The following is a 21,638-nucleotide window of genomic DNA, read 5'->3' as shown; positions in this document are numbered from 1 at the left end:
AATCAGGCCAGCAAGGTGTGCAGTTTGGGGTGAGCAGGCTGGCAGAGGGGGGAAGTTGGGGGCAAGCAGGCTGGCAGAGGGGGGCAGTTGGGGGCGAGAAGGCCAGGTGGGGGGATAGTTGGGGGTGAGCATACCAGCAGGCAGAGTGGTTAGGGGTGATCAGGCAGTCAGGCAGGTGAGCAGTTAAGAGCCAGCATTCCCTGATTGTGGGCTCGGGCCTAAACCGGCAGTCGGACATCCCCCGAGGGGTCCCAAATTGGAGAGGGTGCAGGCCAGGCTGAGGGACACCCCCCTTCCGTGCATGACTTTCGTGCACTGGGCCACTAGTAGTGTGTGTTTGTGTGTGTGTGTGTGTGTGTGTGTGTGTGTGTATTGATTTCACAGAGGAAGGGAGAATGAAAGAGAAATAGAAACATTAATGATGAGAGAATCATTGATTGTTGCCTCCTGCATGCCCCATACTGGGGATCGAGCCCACAACACATGCATGTACCCTGACCGGGAATCGAACCATAACCTGCTTGTTCATAGGTCAATGCTCAATTGCTGCCACACCAGCCAGGCAGTTCCTTAACTCTCTTAATCATTCTTTGCCATACATATTTGGGATGATTAGCATTTTCCTCAGGTTTAAATATTTTGACCACTGCTCCATTGAGTCAGACTCTGACTTCTGTTCTAGATAATATATTTATATTGAAGCTGCCTAAGATCACATTCACTTTTATATACTTTATATATTTTTTTATTTTGTGTCCTAACAATCAATCTCATGTATAAAATTTAGCAAAATTACCTTTGACCATGACATAATGAACTTGTAGTTCTTAAAATTTGTTAAATTTTTTATATGAGCCACTGGTAAGGTATGTCTTTTCCCAAACTGTACTTATGCATATAGACTTTTGGGATTCAATTGCAGGTATATATATGCCTGTTTAACTTTCATCTTGTTGATCTAGTCTATCATATAGGCCTGTTGATATCTAATTGTGGTTACTGATTCGGTCTCCATTTTACTGTTTCCTTTTCCAGCTTTAAGTCACCATAATGTTTCTGTACATACTTAGAAATGTATATTGAATCATATGGGTTGGAATTTGAATATTGACGCCACCACTGACTATTTGGATAACATTGCACAGAATTCTTATTGGTGTCTCAGATATTCTGTTGTATGAATGTACCATTATCAAATGTACAAATTTCGTAAATTTTTTAAATTTAGCTTATTTCTAATAATTTGTTTACTGTAATAGTACTTTGTCGAAACATTCTATACATAAAGCTGTATGTAGATCTATAACAATTTCCTTATAATAAGTTTATAGAAATGGAATTTGTAGGTCAGAATGCATAAAAATTTCAATACATTGTCAAGCTGACATGTATAAAATTTAACCCAAATTATTTTCTGAGTTCCTCTTGCATATGTGTGAGGCACTATTCTAAGCATCTATAATAATAAAAACCCAACAACTGGAATGGCAGAACAACCAGAATGACCAGAATGACTGGCTATGATGCACACTGTGGCAGCCAACTAGCCTGATCCGGGCCCCAATTTTCCCTCCTTTCCCCCCTCCTGACTGGCCCTGCCCCCAATCAGCTCCTAACACCCCCATCAGGGGCAGGGCCAGCCGGCCAACCACCTGCGGCCCTTCCCCCCCCCCCCCGGTCGGTCCCACCCCCATTCAGCCCCCAACACACCGATTGGGAGTGGAGCTGGCCAGCCAACTGCCTGTGGCCCCTCCTCCTGGCTGGCTCCATCCCCAATCAGCCCCCAACACTATGATCAGGGGTGGGGCTGGCCGACCAACCACCCACGGACCCTCCCCACAGCCAGCTGCAGCCCCTTTTCCCCACCAGCGCGGCCCAATGGGCCCCCATCAGGGTGGGCCAGCTGGACTCCACCCATGCACAAATTTGTTCACTGGACCTCTAGTTGTATTATAATAATATAACCGTAAACTTTTATTAATTTTTATTAGCAGTCTAGGTTAGATTCACTTCCCTACTAGCTTGCTATCTCTCAGTATTCTTTTTCCTTTTTTAGTCTGAGAGATATGACAGGTTTAAGCCTACCTTGACACTCCAAAATCTAGGTAGGAAGATCAGTAACTAGCATCTGACCCTAATATCTGCATTTGCATATTTCAGAATTTAAAAATAAATTTGTACTCTTTACTGTATTTTGGGATATACAGAATTCCTTGATATTTAGTGTTTTCCCTAGCACATTTTAAATAGAATTTAATAGAATTACTTGTTAAAGTTGGTGTCGCTAAGTGCTAGGGACTATCATTCCACAAAGGGCCCATTTCTTGAGGAACTTAAAATTTCTAAAGAAATGAAAATATGATTTGCATGCAACTTTTTCATGTACCTTTATTGTGTAAAGTGAGTTATGAATCTACTTACATCTAGTTACAATAAAGTCTCTATTCACTGTAGGAATGAGGTGTTCTGATTAATTGATTTTTCTGGTAAACTTGTGGCTAATTAAATGTTCTTTTTTTAGTTCAATTCTTCTTGTTAAGCGTGACTTTAAAAAGTAGCAATATATCCCTGCCTTATTAAGTACAATCTAGTGAATATAATTGAATACCTCTTTACTAGAAAACTCTGGAGAGCTGTGGGGTGACCATTTATTTTAAACCATGGAATTTGCAGTATTCAGATCTGTAAAATGACTGGCAATTGGTCTGTGTGTAGATATGGTCAGCCATCACTGGATATTTCTTTTTAAAAGATTTCTAAGATATATGAGTTTGACCCATTTTCTTCTTACTTGCTTGTTTTCACCAAAAAATAACAGAGGAGAATATTGATTTTGGAGTTCTAGTTACTTTTGTTAAATTTAATTTAAATGTGGTTTTATAGCTAACTGAATCTAATTGTAATTTCTAATTGGGTATAAGCAAGTTATATTTATAGAATACATAATGAGATTGCTCTTCCCTCAGTGGAGACAGAATTCTCATAGTAGGCTTGAACCTTTTTTTCAGCTTTATAGAGATACTAGAGGCCCAGTGCACAAAAATTTGTGCACTGGCGGGGGGGGGGTGTCCCTCAGCCCCACTTGTGCCCTCTCACAGTCTGGGACCCCTCGGGAGATAACGACCTGCTGGCTTAGGCCCGCTCCCGGGTGGCAGAGGGCAGGCCCAATCCCTAGGTCCCTGCCCCAGCAGCCCCTGGTCGGGCTCAGAGCAGGGCTGATTGGGGAGTTGGGGCGCTGCCCCCTGTCATGCACAGAGCAGGGCGGATCAGGAGGTTGCGATGCCACCCTCAGTCATGCTCAGGGTAGGGCCCATTGGGGGGTTGGGGCGCCGCCCCCTGTCACACTCAAGGCAGGGTCAATGGGGAGGTTGCGGCGCCACCCCCTGTCACACACAGAACAGGGCGGATCAGGGGGTTGTGGTGCCATCCCTGTCACATACAGAGCCGGCCGATCAGGGGGTTGGGGCGCTGCCCCCTGTCACGCACAGAGCAGGGCCGATTAGGGGGTTGGGGAGCTCCCCCCTGTCACGCCAGAGCATGGCCGATGGGGAGGTTACGGCTCCACCACGTCACACACAGAGCAGGGCCCATGGAGGGGTTGGGGTGCCGCACCCTGTCACCCAGAGCAGGGCCGATCAGGGGGTTGGGGAGCTCCCCCCTATCAGGCACAGAGCAGGGCCGATCAGGGGGTTGGGACGCCTTCCCCTTTCACGAACAGAGCAGGGCGGATAGGGAGGTTGTGGCCCCACCCCCTGTCACACACAGAGCCACAGGGCGATCAGGGGGTTTGGGCGCTGCCCCCTGTCACGCTGCTCCAGGGGCCAGGAGGCCTTGTGGCTCCGCTGATCCCAGTGCTAGGAGGCCTTGCTGCTCCGCTGATCCCGGTGCAGGGAGGCCTCTCGGCTCTGCTTGACACAGGGGCAGTGAGGCCTCACTGCTCCGCTGATCCCGGTGCTAAGAGGCCTCACTGCTCTGCTGATCCCAGTGCTGGGAGGCCTCGGGGCTCTGCTGATCCTGGTGCCAGGAGGCCTCTCGGCTCAGCTGATGCCCGTGCTAAGAGGCCTCGCTGGTCTGCTGATCCCGGTGCCGGGAGGCCTCGCTGCTCTGCTGATCCCGGTGCTGGGAGGCATATTACCCTTTTACTATATAGGATAGAGGCCTGGTGCACGGGTGGGGGACGGCTGGTTTGCCCTGAAGGGTGTCCTGGATCAGGGTGGGGGTCCCCCTTGGGTGCCTGGCCAGCCTGGGTGAGGGGCTGATGGCTGTTTCCAGCTGGTCACACCCCCTTCAGGGTGGGGGTCCCCACTGGGGTGCCTGGGCAGTCTGGGTGAGGGGCTGAGGGCCGTTTTCAGGCTGGCGGGTGACTGAAGCTCCCAACCTCTCCTTTTTTCCTTTTTTTTTTATTCTGGGATTTATTTACCTTCTATGGCTGTCACTGGAGCTGAGAGCCGGCTTTAGCTGTGAGACCTCGGCTGCTGAAAGCAGGTTTCTGGGCTTTGTTTACCTTCTGTATTTGAAACTTTGTTGCGACTCCAGCTCTGAGATCCGGGCTGACTGAAAGCAGGTTTCTGGGGTTTTGTTTAGCTTCTATATTTGTAACAATGTTTCTTAGAGTGCAGCTCAGAGCCCAGCAGTGGCAGGCGGGGAACATTGGCTTCCTCCGTCACTGGAGCAAACAAGCCTCCTGTTCTTGTCAGTTGCCTGGCTGCCGGCCCCCATCTTCGTTGGCAGTTAATTTGCATATCACCCTGATTAGCCAATGGGAAGGGTAGCGAAGTTACGGCTAATTACCATGTTTCTCTTTTATTAGATAGGACTAGGGGCCCTGTGCATGAAGATTCGTGCACTGGGGGTGGGTCCTTCAGCCCAACCTGCACCCTCTCCAATCTGGGAGCCCTCAGGGGAGCCCTCTCCAATCAAGGAGTTTCTGTCTGTCTTTGCAATCATATGAGAAAATTTTCTGAGACCCCCAACCCAGTTTGGTTTGTTGCTCAGAGAATAATAGAGGCTTTTTATTTTCTTTGCTTCATTGGTGGAGATTTCCTGGAAGTTTTAGGATATCTTCTCTTTAATTTTTCCTAGACACTCTGATTTTACTTATGTCTCTCACCTTTGCTTTCCCTCCATCCCCCACCACAACAGTAACTTGCTACAGGCTCACTTTGCTCTAGTGTCTAGGAGATCCGCCTGCCACCAGAACTATGATTCCCAGCATTCCTGGTGCTCCCCACGCTCTGGGCTTCTGCATCAGGTCTTGGGCTGCCACCAGAACTACTATTCCCCGAATTCCTGGTGCTCCCCGCGCTCTTGGTTTTCCCTTCTTGCTCTGTCTCCATCCCATGCTCTCCCACTCTGTCAAGTCCTCCAAGCTGCCAGCTCTCCCTCTCTACTCTCTGTCTGGTGGCTTGGGGAGCCAACTTCCTCAAGCTGCTCCACTCTCTGCTGGCTCTCCCGCTCTACTCTCCACCCGGCAACTGTGTATGCAAATTAATCTGCCATCTTTGTTGGGTTAATTTGCATACTCACTCCTGATTGGCTGGTGAGCGTAGTGGAGGGACGGTCAATTTACATGTTTCTCTTTTATTATATAGGTATTTGACAAATAAGAATTGAATATATTTAAAGTGTACAATTTGATATTTTCACACACACACACACGCACATATATGCATTTTAAAATGATCACCACAATCAGCCTAATTAACATATTTGTCACCTCATATAGTTACCATTGTGTTTGTGTGTGTGTGTGTATGTGCGTATTAACACTCAGAGCTACCCTGTTAGCAAATTTCAAGTGTTCAATACAGTATTGTTAATTATAGTCACCATGCTGCACATTAGATTGCTGAAACTTATTCTTCTTACCTAAGTGTACTCCTTCACCTCCTCATTTTTCTCTCACTCCACCTATGGTAACCACTAGTCCACTCCCTACTTCTGAGTCTGTTTTAGATTCTACATATAAGTGAGATCATACAGTATTTTGCTTTCTGAGTCTCACTTATTTCACTTAGCATAATGTCCTCTAGGTTCATCCATGTTGTCAAAAACAGGTGGATATCCCTTTGCTAAGGGAGCATAATATAATATTATATGTAAGTGTTTGTTTTGAAACCTTAAAGATGTTGGTAGTCTAGTACACACACACATTTTTTTAATTTAATTTAATTTTTAAAAAGTTTTATTGTTGAAAGTATTATGTATGTCCCCTTTTTTCCATTGACCTCTTCTAACCCACCTGCACCTACCCCCAGGCCTTCACCACCCTATTGTGTGTGTCTATAGGTTATACATATATGCATACAAGTTCTGTGGTTGATCTCTTCCCATTCCAATAATCTGCTGATGGGCATTTAGATTATTTTCATACTAGAGGCCCGGTGCATGAAATTCATGCATGGGGGAAGGGTTTTCCTCATAGCGGCCTGCACCCTCTCCAATCTGGGACCTCTCAGGGGATGTCTAACTGCCTCTCGCAATCTGGGACCGCTGGCTCCTAACCTCTCACCTGCCTACCTACCTGATCGCCCCTAACCACCTCTGCCTGCCTGCCTGATCGCTCTTAACTGCTCCCCTGCTGGCCTGATCTCCCCTAACCGCCTCTGCCTCACCCTGCACCCAGGACCCAGGATTCCCTCCTCCAGCTGGTCGCAGGCACCTGGGACCTGGGCTTCCCTCTCTCTGGCCAGCTGCAGGCACCCAGGACCCGGCTGACTTCGCCCAGGCCAGCAGCAGCCACAGGGGACTGTGGGCGGGCTGCTTCTCCCAGGCCACAGCCACAGGCACCCTGGACCACAGGGTGGGCGGCTTGTCCCTCTCCCCAGCCACAGCTGCAGGTGCTGGTGCCTGGGACCATTGGGCGGATGGCTTGTCTCTCTCCCAGGCCGCAGTCACAGGCGCATCCACTGGCACCCAGGACCACGAGGCGGGCGGCTTTTCCCTCTCCTGGGCTGCAGCCTGGCTCGTCCCCATTCCTCTCTCCCCAGTGTTGAGTGTCTGAGCTGTTACAGCATGATGGCATGAGGGCATGATGACCATTTGCATATTAGCTTTTTATTATATAGGATCTTAGTTATTGTGAATAATGCTGCAATGTGGAAATACAGGTTTCTCTTGGAGATCCAGATTTCATTTCCTTTGAACATATTCGTAGAAGTGGTAAAGGTCCTTCTTAAAGAGACAAGAAGGAGAAGGAGAAGGGGAAGGGGAAGGAGAAGGATAATTATTATTATTGAGGTACATAGTTAAAAGAAAAAAGGGCAATAAATATGTACCTATCAATAGCCAGTTTAAATGTAAATAACTGAAATGCTCCAATCAAAAAGCATAGGGTAGAAGAACCAAGATGGTGGCATAGGTAAATGCCAGTACTTACCGCCTCCCACAACCACATCAAAATTACAACTAAAATACAGAAAAAACATCATTCAGAACCACCTGAAATCTGGCTGAATGGAAGTCTTATAACTAGAGAAGTAAAGAAGAAAGTACATCAAGACTGGTAGGAGGTTTGGAGGTATGGAGCGGGCTGGTCCAATACCCATGTGTGGCATTTTTTAAGTTGGGAGGGATATCTCATCTGCAGTGGACTCCCTGAGGAGCAAGGGGTCCCAGCCCCATACCAGGCCCTCAGCCCAGGGTTTCAGAGCTGGGAAGAGAAATCCTTGTAACTTCAGGCTGTAAAAACCAGTGGGGTTGTCACTGAGTGACATAGTGGCTACTGTGTCACTCAGGAAATTACTCTTAAAGGGCTGGTGCATGAATTTACTTGGACTCCCTCCCTCTGAGCTCCTGTGCTGGGACAACGGCTTTGGGGGATCCAGGGACATCTGGAGCAGAACTGGATTGTTTGGCATCAGTGAAAGACCTATGCTGAGACCTCCCCTGTTGCGGAGCTGACTGGCAGCCATATCTGAGTTTCCATCAGCTTGGCTCACATTGTTCCCTCCATCCTAGGGATTCCTCCCCATCCAATTTTCATCCCCACCCAAGTTGTTTGCAGCAGCTTTTCCATATGAATGTCCTGTCCTATCTCAGGTTTCAGATTTTTATAAAATCTCTCAAACAAGCAGCAGCTGGTGTCAGTGTGTTGCATACCTATCAATAAGAGGCCCAAGACCTTCACAGCGTGGCCTTGCCGGGGCACTTCCAAACACAACACAAGTAGCAGCCATCTACAGATTGATGTGTAGCTCCTGCCAGGTGGCCCCAGGCAGTGGCTGACTTTTTACCTCCTGGGAGGCCCCAGAGCCAAGGCAGCTGGTGGACAGCTTCAGACTACACCAGATTACAACTCTACACATCTACAAGTGACACACTCAAGGGGCAGTCTCAGTGAGCACAAAAGCCCCACTGAAGCTAGTCCTGCTCCATAGGGGTGTCTCCTGCACAGCAGCTCTTCCACTGTAGCTGCAGTCAGTCTTCACAGCCAATTGGCCTGGAGGTTAATCCCTCCCAGTGATTCCAATAGCAATTAAGGCTCAACTACAACAAGACTGTGCACACAGCCCACACGGGTGCACATAGAGTGCCCAGCTCAGGTGACTGGGGAGGCTGAGCCATTGGGCCTATAGGACACCTACTATACAGGACCACTCTGCCAATTCCAGGAGATATAGCAGCTCTACTTAATACAGAGAAACAAACACAGGGAAGCGGCCAAAATGCAGAGACAAAGAAACATGTCACAAATGAAAGTATAGAAGAAATCTCCAGAAAAAGTACTAAATGAAATGGAAGCAAACAAAATACTAGATACAGAGTTCAAAACAATGGTTATAAGGTTGCTCAAGGATCTTAATGAGACCTTCAAGGGACTTAGTGAGATTTTCAAGATCTTAATTAATATTTCAAGAACCTTTGTGAGAACATCAAAGACATGAAAAAGGACCAATCAGAAAGTAAGCATACACTAGCTGATATAAAGAACAATTTACAGAGATTCAACAGTAGAGTAGAGGATTCCGAGAATCAAGTCAATAATTTGGAATATGAGGAAGCAAAAAAACACCCAATCAGAAGAGCAAAAAGAAAAAAGAATCATCCACAAATATGAAGATAGTGTAAGGAGGCTCTGGGACAACCTCAAGCATTGTGGGGTGCATTCACATTATGAAGGTCCCAGAAGGAGAAGAGAAAGAGCAAGAGATTGAAAGCCTATTTTAAGAAATATTGACAGAAAACTTCTCCTACCTTGTGAAAGAAATAAACATAAAAGTTCAGGAAGTGCAGAGAGTCCCAAACAATATGAACCCAAAGAGGCCCACACTCAGATAATTCATAATTAAAATGCCAAGGGTTAAAGACAAAGAGAGAATCCTAAAAGCAGCAAGAGAAAAGCAGTTAGTTAATTACAAGGGAGTGTCCATATGACTATCACGTAATTTCTCAACAGAAACTTTTTAAGCCAGAAGGGAGTGGCAAGAAATATTCATAGTGATATACAACAAGGACCTACAAACAAGATTACTCACAATGTTATCATTTAAAATTGAAGGTCAGATAAAGAGCTTCACAGACCAGACACTGCCTCCTGCACACTCCCTACTGGGGATATGCCTGCAACCAAGGTACATGCCCTTGACCGGAATCTAACCTGGGACTCTTGAGTCCACAGGCTGACACTCTATCCACTGAGCCAAATGGGTTAGGGCAAAGACTTTTCTTAAAAAAGGCATGAGGTAGCTGAATGGATAGGAAAGCAAGACTTACATATATGGTGTCTACTTGAAACCCACCTCAGAACAAAAGTTACACACAGTCTACAAATAAAGGGATGTAAAAAGATATTTTGCATAAATGGAAAGGAAAATAAAGCTGGGGTAGCAATACTTATACCAGACAAAATTGACTTTACATCAAAGGCTATAGTAACACTATATAATGATATAAGGACACTAAATAATGATAAAAAGGAACAGTCCAACAAGAAGATATAATACTTGTAAACACGTGTGCGCCCAACATAGGAACACCTAAATATGTAAAGCAAATGTTGATGGACATAAGGGGAGAGATTGACGGTAATAGAATCATAGTAGGAAATTTTCACATCCCATTGACATTAATAGGTCTTCCAAACAGAAAATCAAGGAAACAGTGGCCTTAAATGACACACTAGATCCAATGGTTTTAATTGATACCTTCTTATATTTCACCCCAAAGCTACAGAATATACATTATTTTCAAGGGCATATGTAACATTTTCTAGGATAGACCACATGTTAGGACACAAAACAAGTCTTAGTACATTTAAGAAGATTGAAATCATATCAAGCATTTTCTCTGACTATAATGGTATAAAAGTAGAAATCAATCACAAGGGAAAAAAAGGGAAAACACCCAGAAACATGGAGGCTAAATAACATGTTACTAAACAATGAATAGGTTAACATTGAGATCAAGGAAGAAATCAAAAGATAATGTGAAACAAATGAAAATAAGAACACCACAACTAAAAATCTGTGGGACACAGTGAAAGCAGCTCTAAGAGGGAAATTCATAGCATTACTGGCCTATCTCAAGGAATAAGAAAAATCTCAAGTAAAAAATCTAGCTGTACACTTAAAGGAACTTCAAAAAGAACCACAAACAAAGCCCCAATTGAGTAGAAGGTAAGAAATTGCAATGATCAGAAGAGAAAGAAACAAAAAGGAGTCTAAAAAATCGGTACAAAAGATTAATGAAACCAAGAGCTGCTACTTGGAAAAGATAAACAAGATTGATAAAACTTTAAACAGACTCATCAAAAAAAAATGGGATAGGACCCTAATAAATAAAATCAGAAATGAAACCAATGAAATACAAAGGATTGTAAGAAAGTATAATGAACAACAATATTTCCAAAATACTGAACAATCCGTACGAAATAGATAAATTCCTAGAAACATATAATCTTCCAAAACTGAATCAGGAAGAATCAGAGAATATGAATAGACAGATGACAACTAATGAAATTGAAGCAGTAATAAAAAACAAAACAAAACAAAAAACCTCCTAACAAACAAAAGTATTGGACTGGATGGCTTCACAAGTGAACTTTACCAAACATTCAAAGAAGAACTAACACCTATCTCCTCAAACTATTCCAAAAAATTCAAGAGCAGGAAACACTCCCAAGCTTATTTTATGAGACCAGCCTTATCCTAATGTAAAAACAGATAAGATAAATATACTACAAAGAAAGAAAATTAGAGACCATTGTCTTTAATATAGATGCTAAGATCCTCAACAAAATCTTAGCAAACCAGATCCAGAAATGCATTTAAAAATCATATACCACGATCAAGTGAGATTTATTCTGAGGATGCAACGTTGGTACAATATATGCAAGTCAATAAATGTGATAACCACCACATAAACAAAATGAAGGATAAAAACCACATGATCATATCAATAGATGCAGAAAAAGCATTTTATAAAATTCAGCACCCTTTTATGATAAAAACTCTCAGTAAAGTGGGAATAGAGGGAACATACCTCAACATAATAAAGGGCATATATGACAAATCCACAACAAACATTATATTCAATGGGCCAAAACTACAAGTGTTTCCCTTAAGATCTGGAAGAAGACAGGATTGTTCATTTTCACCACTCTTATTCAAAATAGTACTGGAAGTCCTAGCCACAGCAATCAGACAAGAGGAAAAAATAAAAGGTATTTAAATGGGAAACAAAGAAGTAAAACTGTCATTATCTGCAGATGACATGATACTATATAAAGAGAATCCTAAAGATTGCACCAATAAGCCACTATAACTGATAAATGAATTCATTAAAGTAGCAGGATACAAAATAAATATACAATAATCAGTTTCCTTTTCATACACCAATTACGAACTATCAGAAAGGGAAACTAAGAAAACAATCCCACTCAAAATTTCATTAAAAATACTTAGGAATAAATTTCACCAAGACCTGTACTTGGAAATTTATAAGATGTCAAAGAAATTGAAGAAATTACCAAAAAGTGGAAGCATATATAGTTTTCATTGATAGGAAAAAATTGTACATGGTTAAAATACCCATAGTAACCAAAGCAACATTCAATGCAACTCCTATCAATGATAACAATAGCATATTTTATGGAAGTAGAACAAATGTTCCAAAAATTTGTGTGGAACAACAAAAGACCCCAAATAGCTATAACAATCTTGAGAAAGAAGAAAAAATATGGAGGAATCACCCTCCCTGATACCTACATAGCCATTGTAATCAAAACAACCTGGTACTGGCATAAAAAGAGACATAGATCAATGGAACAAATAGAGAGCCCAGAAATGAACCCACACCTCTATGGTCAATTAATATTGGACATAGGAGGCAAAAACATACAATGGGTTAAAAATAGTCTCTTCAATAAATGGTGTTGGGGAAGTTGTCCAGATACATTAAAAAAGGTAAAACTAGGCCACCTTATTACACCGTATACAAGATATACTCAAAATGGAAAAGACTTAAATGTTAGACTCAAAACCATAAAAATATGAGAAAAAAACATAGGCAGCAAAATCTTGGAAATTTCCAGTCGCAATATTTTTTTGTGATTTGTCGTCTTGGGCAAGGGAAACCAAAGAAAAAATAAACAAATGGGACTACATCAAATTAAAGTTTTTGCACAGCAAAAGAAAATTATTAACAAAATGAAAAGACAACCTACTGAAGGGGAGAACATATTCACCAGTGATACTTCTGATCAGAAGTTAATATCCAAAATTCATAAAAAAAAACTTATACAACTAAACACCCCCCAAAAATTCCAACTAAAAATGGGCAAAGCCTGCCCTGGCCTGTATCTTTCAATGGTTAGCATGGTGGCCTATGCACCAAGTGGTCTTGGATTTGATTCCCGGTCAATGGCACGTACCTGTGTTGCAGGTTAAATTCCAGCCCTGATTAGCCACCTGCAGGAGTCAGCTAATCAATGTGTCTCTTTTGCATTGATGTTCTCTCTCTCTCTCTCTCCCTCCCTCTCTCTCTTCCCTCCCTTGTACTCTCTCTAAAAAGCAATGGAAAAAATATCCTCAAGTGAGGATTAACAAACAAAAAGAAATGGGCAAAGCACCTGAATATACACTTCTCCAAAGAGGACATACAGATTGCCAATAGTCATAAGAAAAGATGCTCACCGTCTCTAATCATCAGAGAAATACAAATTAAAACCATGATGGTATGTCACCTCACACCTGTCAGAATGGCTTTCATCAATAAATCAACAAACAACAGAGTGCTGTAGTGTTGGTGGGAATGTAGATTGCTGCAGCCACTGTGGAAAGCAATATGGAATACCTCAAAAAGTTAAAATGGAAAAACTTTATAACCCAGTGATTCCACTTCTGGGAATATATACAAAGGAACCTAATACACGAATCAGAAAGAATATATGCACCCCTATGCTCATAGCAGAGTTATTTACAATAACAAATCCATAAACAGCTCAAATGTTCATCAGTAGATGAATGGATAAAAAGGGTGTGGTACATTTCCACAATGGAATACTACTTGGCTATAAAAAAGGATATCTTTCCCTTTATGACAGCATGGATGGACCTGGAAATCTTTATGCTAAGTGAAATAAGCTAGTCAGAGAAAGACAAGTACCATATGAATTCACTCATGTGGAATCTAATGAACAAAATAAACTAAAAAACTAAATAGAAACAGACCCATAGATAAGAGAACAGACTGACAGTTGTCAGAGAGGAGGGGTGTTGGGAGCTACATGAAAAAAAAATCGAAAGGATTAAGGAAGAAAAACACAGACAACAGTATGGTGATTACCAGAGGGAAAGGAGTCTGAGGAGGAGGTAGAAGTGAGTTTAGGGGAGATAAATGGTGATAGAAAGAGACTTGACTTGGTGTAGGGAACACACAATCACGTATACAGATCATGTATTGTAGAATTGTACACCTGAAACTATAGTTTTATTAACCAATGTGACTCTAATAAATTAAATTAAAAATAATCAGTATTTTTAGTTGAATTTAGCAAGAATGTTGGTGAAGATTCTTATTCTGCCATACTGTTGGAAAAGTAATTTCAGATTTTTTATATTTTTGACATGAAGTTAGTTTGTTTGTTTATCTATTTATTTTTGCCTCTAGCTCCCTATATATGCTTCACCACCTCTTCAATCTAAATATGTTGAAGAGCAGCCTGGTAATTTACAAATGGGCTTTGCCTCCATCCGCACTACAACTGGTCGTTATATTGGCTGGTGCAAGGTAAGTCTATTCTAATAGTTGTTCAATATTAGAGGATTTCTTATTTGTATTGCATACCAGTTGTTCCAGTTACCCATTGATGTGTAACAAACTACCCCCAAACTTAGTGGTTTAAAACAACAACCATTCTATTATATTTCATTATTTTGTAAATCAGGAATTGGATTGGAGTTCAGACAGGTGTTCTTCTGGTGTTCACAGAGGTCACTCAGTGGGATTCATCAGGTCCAAAACAGCTTCATTCTCATGACTGGCAACTTGTCACAGATGCTAGAGCGCTGGGCTCAGTTGGGAATGTTGACTAAAGCACCTACACATGGCCTCTCAGGCAAGGTGGCCAGATAACTTACATGGGCAATTCAGGGCTCCTACAGAAAATGTTACAAGAGGCCCTAGGTATGAATTTGCCAAGTTTCTTACCTATCCTCAGATGTCTACGAAAGTCTCCTCTACAGCATTCTAGTGTTACTAAGGCCAATCTAATTTTTTGAGGGAGAGGAAAAAATGCCACCCCTCAATACAAGTAGCAGCAAATAATTTGTGGCCATATTTATTCTACCATACCACTACTTCAAAGATTAAAGTAGTTCAACAAGCATTTCCTAGTATGTCACCTACCATGTATAAAACATTGTTTGGCCTGTTACATGAAGTTCTGACATTACTTTTTAATTGCTTCTTATTTGACTAAGCAAAATTTTCACTTGTTTTGTTTAGCTCATAAGATCAATTTGACTACAATGAGCTATGAGGCAAAATATAATTCACCTTATTTTGATACTTAGCCTTCAGTCAGCAGTACTCAGCAGCAGTGGAGTAAGCTGATGCAGTACTGATGTTGCTTTATCTTTGGGTCAACATAAGTGTGTTAGCATCAATGTCTCAAATGTCAGTGTCATAATTATAATGCTGGTACCATTATTTTCATCTTTCTGACCTAATAGCTATACTAATTTGCTTCAAATATAGCCAATTGTTAACTTTGTGCCTTTTTTGTTTCTAATCCATTCTTTTTAAAAGAAAAATCTAATGATCTGATTGAAATACCAAATCTGTGAACTCTTGCTATTCTAGATGATATTTAAAACATCCAGTGAATATATTGTGGTTTTTTTAAAATTTTCCTGTCAAATAATTCTAATGGTACTACTGTACTGCACACTCAGAGTGAAATATCTTAACTAATGGCTCTGAATCATGCCAGCAACTAGATGATTCATACTGTAGTCTCCTGAGACCTAATTTTCCATAGTGTCTCAAAGTTGTTTTTTCAGTGAGGTAAATTGTTTAGTGAGATACTTAAATTGCTATTTAACTATCATCCAATTTAAGAAAGATTGAAAGAACTTTATATTTGTTAATATGCTGAAACAATTAGGTTGAAGAAGGTCACTTTTGAATGCATTTCATCTTCAATGTAAACAATGTTTCCTCTCTAATTTTCCTCTAAAAATGTAATATGTTCTTTAAAAATTAATTCTGACTCAAATTACATTCTGCATTAAACTTTGAATCGTGTAGGGCAAATTCAGTTTCTACTCCTACTCCTTGATGATATTTTGAAATTTAGATAACAGTGATCCCCAGTGGTAAAAGTGAATGTCTAAACCTAGCTGTGGAAATTTTTCTAAAAGAAGTTACTAGTTTGTTTCTTCAACAGTAACACGATTTTCCACTCACCTGGTCAATAAGTATAATGTGAAGGTGAAATTTTCTCAAGAGGCAGTCCCTAAAGAGAAGAAGTTTCATGGCAGTTAGGGTCTATGTTGGTTTGTACAGCTTGAAACCATAGTGAACAGAATAAACCTGTGCATCTCTGAGCACCATGAAAATATCTGAAGCAAAGTTATTAAAACCAAGATATCTCAATAGCAATAACTTATTCCTTTCCCATCTAATATACTCTTTTCCATTTTATTTGCTTTGAAAATCTCTCTTGTTTTTTTTATCCCATGGTTTAAAAGCAGCTATTTTAGAGAAGGAGACCATATATTTAGATTGTGTTTTTTGGTTCCTTCAGTGGAGTACAGCATATCTATGTGGAATTACTATGAAAAATCATTTCAAGCCTTATTTTTCTTCTGCTGTAATTGAGATAGTACCTATCACTCAATAAATGTGTATGACAATATTTCTTGCATCAAAATAAATTAGTTGGAAACAGGTAAAATGAAAAATTTGATTTAAAGCTTTAATCCTTCCATGGGTTAATTAATCTTGATTTGTAGATAATTTATGTTGCTATTTAAAAACAAGATGGAGGCTAGCCTGTGTAGGATGATTTCTATCCTGAGATAAATGTCTTAATTAGGTTCTTTTCTCATTCTAACGCACACTTTAAAAAAAGGAGAAGATGAAGTACTTTTCTTTAGGCTGTATGTTATTGCTGCTGCATCTTTATTAATCAGATATTGCTTCTAAGCTGAAATATACCTCTCTTTATGCTTTATTTAAATTCCATTCAATTTTCTAGGCCATTATAAAATCAGATGACAAATATTTGTATTTCTGCAATAAGTTTTGTCTGAGCTGCTCCGATTATTTTATAGGCAGTACTTATTTAATATGAGGAAAATAGTAAACAAGTATTATCCATGTTAAATAGAATGAAAAGAAAGAAATCAAGAGAAGCTAAGTTCAACAAATACCCTCATAGTGAATAAATAGGAAAGTTCAATTTAGATTTGAGTGCAATGCTGTCAACATTTTAATAAAATACCAGCGATGTCAACTGTCTGATCTAATTGTCAACATTTTAAAAAATGCAGGTTACCTTTTTTCCCCTTTTTGCTTAGGGTGTTTATGTCTTTGTGAAAAATGGGATAATGGATACAGTTCAATTTGGAAAAGGTAGGTGAGTAAATCACTTGTAATTAGGAATGCTCCATTGTCTTTTTAACTTGCAATGTTAAAATGTGAAAAAAAAACATAGTATGTTATCCATTATTATGTTTTAACAACTGTAAAGATACTCTGCATAGCAGTTTATAATAATAATACCAAAACAATAGTATCTACAATTTATTTGGCTATTATTATATGCTAAGTCACTATGATAAGCATTTTACATAATTTATCTAATTTACTTTTTATAGCAACTTTGTGACTTGGTATTTTAAATATTCTCCTTTTACAGATGAGGAAACTGGGGTTTAGAAAGATTAAGTAGGTTACCAAGATCACATAATTAGTAAGTGGCAGCATCTGAATTCAAACTGTCAAACTGTCTGTTTATATTATATACTCATAAAGCATAAATTAGAAACATGTCTCCATTGTTATTAGCTACTTTTAATAAGTGCTACTTGCAGTTAAAACACATAGTATTTTGCTATTGATTATTAGGAAACACTATACCAATCAATCACACCCTAGAATATTTGAGCTAATGTGTTTGAGTCTTTAGTTTGATAATGGTGTTTGGCATCAGATATAGGTTCTTAATTTTTTTTACCTAAGCCAGTTGTCATAATAAATGTATAGAGGACACAAAGATCAGGGTAAAATTTTAAAAGTCTCTACGATATTGATATTGATGACCAGTATATATATTATCATTATTTTACGTATGTTGTGGGAATTAATTCCAAATTATATTCTCATCAATCTTAAGGAATATCGTTAAATAACTTATTGCCATTAAATAATTAACAATGATAGAAGAGTGTGGCTTTGGACTGCATAGAACCAATACAATTAAAATGTATAAAAAGCCAAGAAATCTAGTCTTCTGCACACTCTCCATCTACTTTTTATCTAGGCTCACTTCTCATCCTGATCATTTTTTTTAATCCTCACCTGCGGATATTTTTTCCATTGGTTTCCAGAGAGAATGGAAGGGAGGGAGGGGGGCAGAGAGAGAGAGAAAAGCATTGATGTGAGACACACATCAATTGGTTGCCTCCTTTAACCAGAAATTGAACCCTTCACCCTTCAATCCAAGGGCCAAAGCTCTAGCCACTGAGATAATCGACCAGAGCCTGATCATCTTGATTTTAACCAAGATCAACATCGGCTCTGAGGTTACTGGGAGTAGTGGCATGCAGGATTTAATGCCTACATATATCCCTAGACTATTATTTTAAGTTCTCTAATAAAGTATTTCAGTGCTTACTGGATCCTACCAATGTTTGAGTAGATATGGTCAGAATAATTTCTATTATATGTATAGAGTACTTACACAATCAAGAATTTACTTTATAATAATCCATATTAAGGTACTGACTGTAGCATCATATTTCATTGAAGAGTAATAACCTGTATTGTTAAGAAAACAAATATGAAATCAGCTTTGGAAGGAAGATTTAATTTTGTAACAAGTAACTATTATAACTAGCTTTTAAGTCACTGCTTAAATCATTATTTTGTATAGTTCTTTTGAAGTGTTTAAACCATTTGCTATTATCTCTAACTGTTCTGCATTATACCTATGTAGAATATCCAGTTGTATAAGTCATTTATATTAATTTTTCACTGATTTCTTGAGATGCATATGTTTATCTGAAGGATCCACCACGAGATTTTCTTCCGAAAATGGGAGTGATTACAGTTTCAGGATTAGCAGGCTTGGTTTCAGCAAGAAAAGGTAGGGTTTAAAAATATATATATATTCTCTTTTTCATTACAGTATATTAATTTCTGAATTTTATTGTCACAGGAAAACCTCATATATTTTATTGAATATTATTAGGATAGGCTACCTTAAAACATTCAGATTCTACAGTACAGCATGATTACGTTTATTAAAACCTTTTTGGGTTTTTAAGAATATACATATTTCCAGAGATGTTCAACACCATTAGTTATTAGAAATGCAAATGAAAACCACAATGGGATACCACTACACACCTATTAGAATGTCTAAAATTAAAAAGGCTCTCCCTCCATGGAGCACGCCCCTGCCTTCTGCCTTTCCCTTTCTCCTCTCCCTGCCCCCACACTCCTCCGGCCCTCCATCCCCCACACAAAAAATATAATTAAATTAAATTAAAAAGACTAACCATACCAAGTAGATTTGAGAATGTAGAGCCACTGAAACTCTCAGACACTACTGGTGGGAATATAAAATGGTACAGTCATTCTGAAAATAGTTTGTCATAAAGTTAAAGATATGCTCACCAAGAGACCCAGTAATCCCATTCTTGGGAATTTACCCTGGAAAAATGAAAAACATGAACACAAATGTTAATAACAATTCTATTCATAATCACCAAAATTTGGAAACAGTCTAAATGTCTTTCAGCAATTAACTAAACTGTGGAACATCAAACAAAGGAATACTACTTGGGCAACAAAGGATGAACCATTGATACATGCAACAATCTTGATGAATCTGAGTTAAAGAAGCCATACCCAAAAAGTTTAATACAGTGGGGCTTTGACTTACGAGTGTCCCGACTAACGAGTTTTTTGAGATACCAGCTGTCTCTCGGCCGATTTTTTGCATTGAGTTGATAGAGTAATTTGAGTTAACTAGCTCCTTAACGAGCTCGGTCTCGGAACGAATTAAACTCGTAAGTCAAGGCCCCACTGTATTGTATAATTTCATTTATATGACTTTCTCAAAAAGACAAAACTATTGTGCTAAAGAGCATGTCTGTGGTTTCCATAGGTTAGGAATAGGGAGAAGGTGTCAATACAAAGGGATAGCATGAGATGTTTTTAGGAGCAATAGAGTTGTTCCATATTGTGATTATGATGGTGATTACATAATTCCATATACTAAAATGGATAGAACTGTACACCAAAAAAAGGTGAATTTCTAGTAAGATAATTTAAAAATAATATTTTTAAAAATACAGCTATTCCTATTTATATTGTAATGTATAGTTGTTTCCCATCTTGTAGATAACTATTTTTAAAAGGTCATAAGAATCTCTAGCTATCAAAAAGAAAAAGATCTTGAGAGTTTTACAGTAATGTAAAACTAACCACTCAAACTACTTTTCCTTGCTTAGTCATGACAACCAATTTTCTGGAGGCTATATTAAGGATTTGAGACGGAGATACTGACGTACGTATGAGAGAAAAATGTATTCCCTCCTGGTCCTGAGATTGCGGGAACTGACATCAGCCATCTCAAAATGGAGTTTGGAAAGTAGGCAACTGACTCACCACTTTCCTTTAGCACAGTGGTTCTCAACCTTGGCTGCACATTAGAATCACCTAGGAATCTTTTTAAAATCCTGATTTCTGGGCCTCATCCAGAAATTTAACTCCGGAAATTCTGTTTCTTTGTTATGGGGTGAGGCCACAACATTAGTAACAAAGAAATAGAATTTCCAGGGGATGAGGCACAGAAATCAGGATTTAAAAAAGATTCCCAGGTGATTCTAATGTGCAGCCAGTGTTGAGAATCACTGCTTTAGCACATGAGACTTGATATATTTTCTTTCTTTCCCCCCTCCTTGCACTCTGTATCTCTACCAAATTTGTCCTTCCTTCCCACTGTTCTACTTGTGTAGAGAGTCCCTAAGACCACCCCCAGGTTTTCCCATTAGCTAGGAAGACTGAGAGGACTCAGCCTGCAGTCATATTCATGGCTAGGATTTATTACAGTGAAAGGATGCAAAGGGAAAAGGCACATGAGGCACGGCTTAGAGGAAACCAGGCATAAGATTCCAAGAGTCCTCTCATAGTGGAGCCATATAAGGTGCACTTAAATCCTCCACTAATGACTTGTGACATTATGTCAGATATCAACCAGGAAAGCTCTTTAGAGACTGAGTGACCAAGGTTATTATTGGGGCTGCTCATGTGCGTATTGTCTGTCTAACATCTACGCAAATTTTAGACTCCCAGAAGGAAAGTAGTTGTTCATCATAAACCACATTACTTATACAAACAATTTAGGTACAGTGTACCATCTTATCAATCAGGGAATGTTTACTGTCATTGTAAGGAACTGCTTACCAAGCAAGTGCCCAGATGCCAGCCAAGAGCCAGCCTGGCAAGCAGGCCTTTCTAACAATGGCAGTCTTAGAATACTCTGTTGACTTTTTTTTCCATCTTTAAATCACTTTCTTCATAAGCATGTGGTGAATTTTGTATTTTCCCATTTTCCACTTCGGGTTATAGTAACCCTCTCAGCAGGCATTACTGCGTCCTCTCCATAGTCAAGCCCTTCCTAAGCATCAGTAGTCATTTTGGTCACCTTTCCTTCATCCTCTGTCCACAATTAAGTTGCCAGTCATTGTCCCCAAACTAAATTACATGGGGTTGGAAGTCACAACTCTGAACCAGTCTGGAATCTGTTATCAGATAACTTTATGTTTGGTTTTCCCAGTCCTTAAACTTTCTTTCACTTTCCCTAAACTGTAAAGTTGCCTGCAAACACTGCCAGATACTTTTCACCTTGGTCTTTCCTGATATATCAGATAGGCTGTTTCATTTTAAATTAAGGGATGTAA

The 21,638-nt window shown here is 40.0% G+C and overlaps 1 protein-coding gene across 2 annotated transcripts in view; it reads left to right on the top strand.

The window, feature by feature from the left end:
• The window catches only part of APOOL (apolipoprotein O like), a 97,173-nt gene that overhangs the window by 41,333 nt on the left and 34,202 nt on the right, over positions 1 to 21,638 (top strand). For both annotated transcript variants that reach the window (XM_006082807.3, XM_014465047.2), the window contains 3 exons: positions 14,110 to 14,229; positions 17,025 to 17,079; positions 18,716 to 18,814. In XM_006082807.3, the coding sequence (XP_006082869.1) occupies positions 14,110 to 14,229; positions 17,025 to 17,079; positions 18,716 to 18,814 (274 nt within the window). The remainder of the gene's footprint in view (positions 1 to 14,109; positions 14,230 to 17,024; positions 17,080 to 18,715; positions 18,815 to 21,638) is intronic.

The sequence above is a fragment of the Myotis lucifugus genome, unplaced genomic scaffold (genome assembly GCF_000147115.1).
Source record: "Myotis lucifugus unplaced genomic scaffold, Myoluc2.0 scaffold_4, whole genome shotgun sequence".
NCBI lineage: Eukaryota > Metazoa > Chordata > Mammalia > Chiroptera > Vespertilionidae > Myotis > Myotis lucifugus.
The sequence above is the reverse complement of the archived record's forward strand: the minus strand, read 5'-3'. Positions and strand labels throughout refer to the sequence as shown.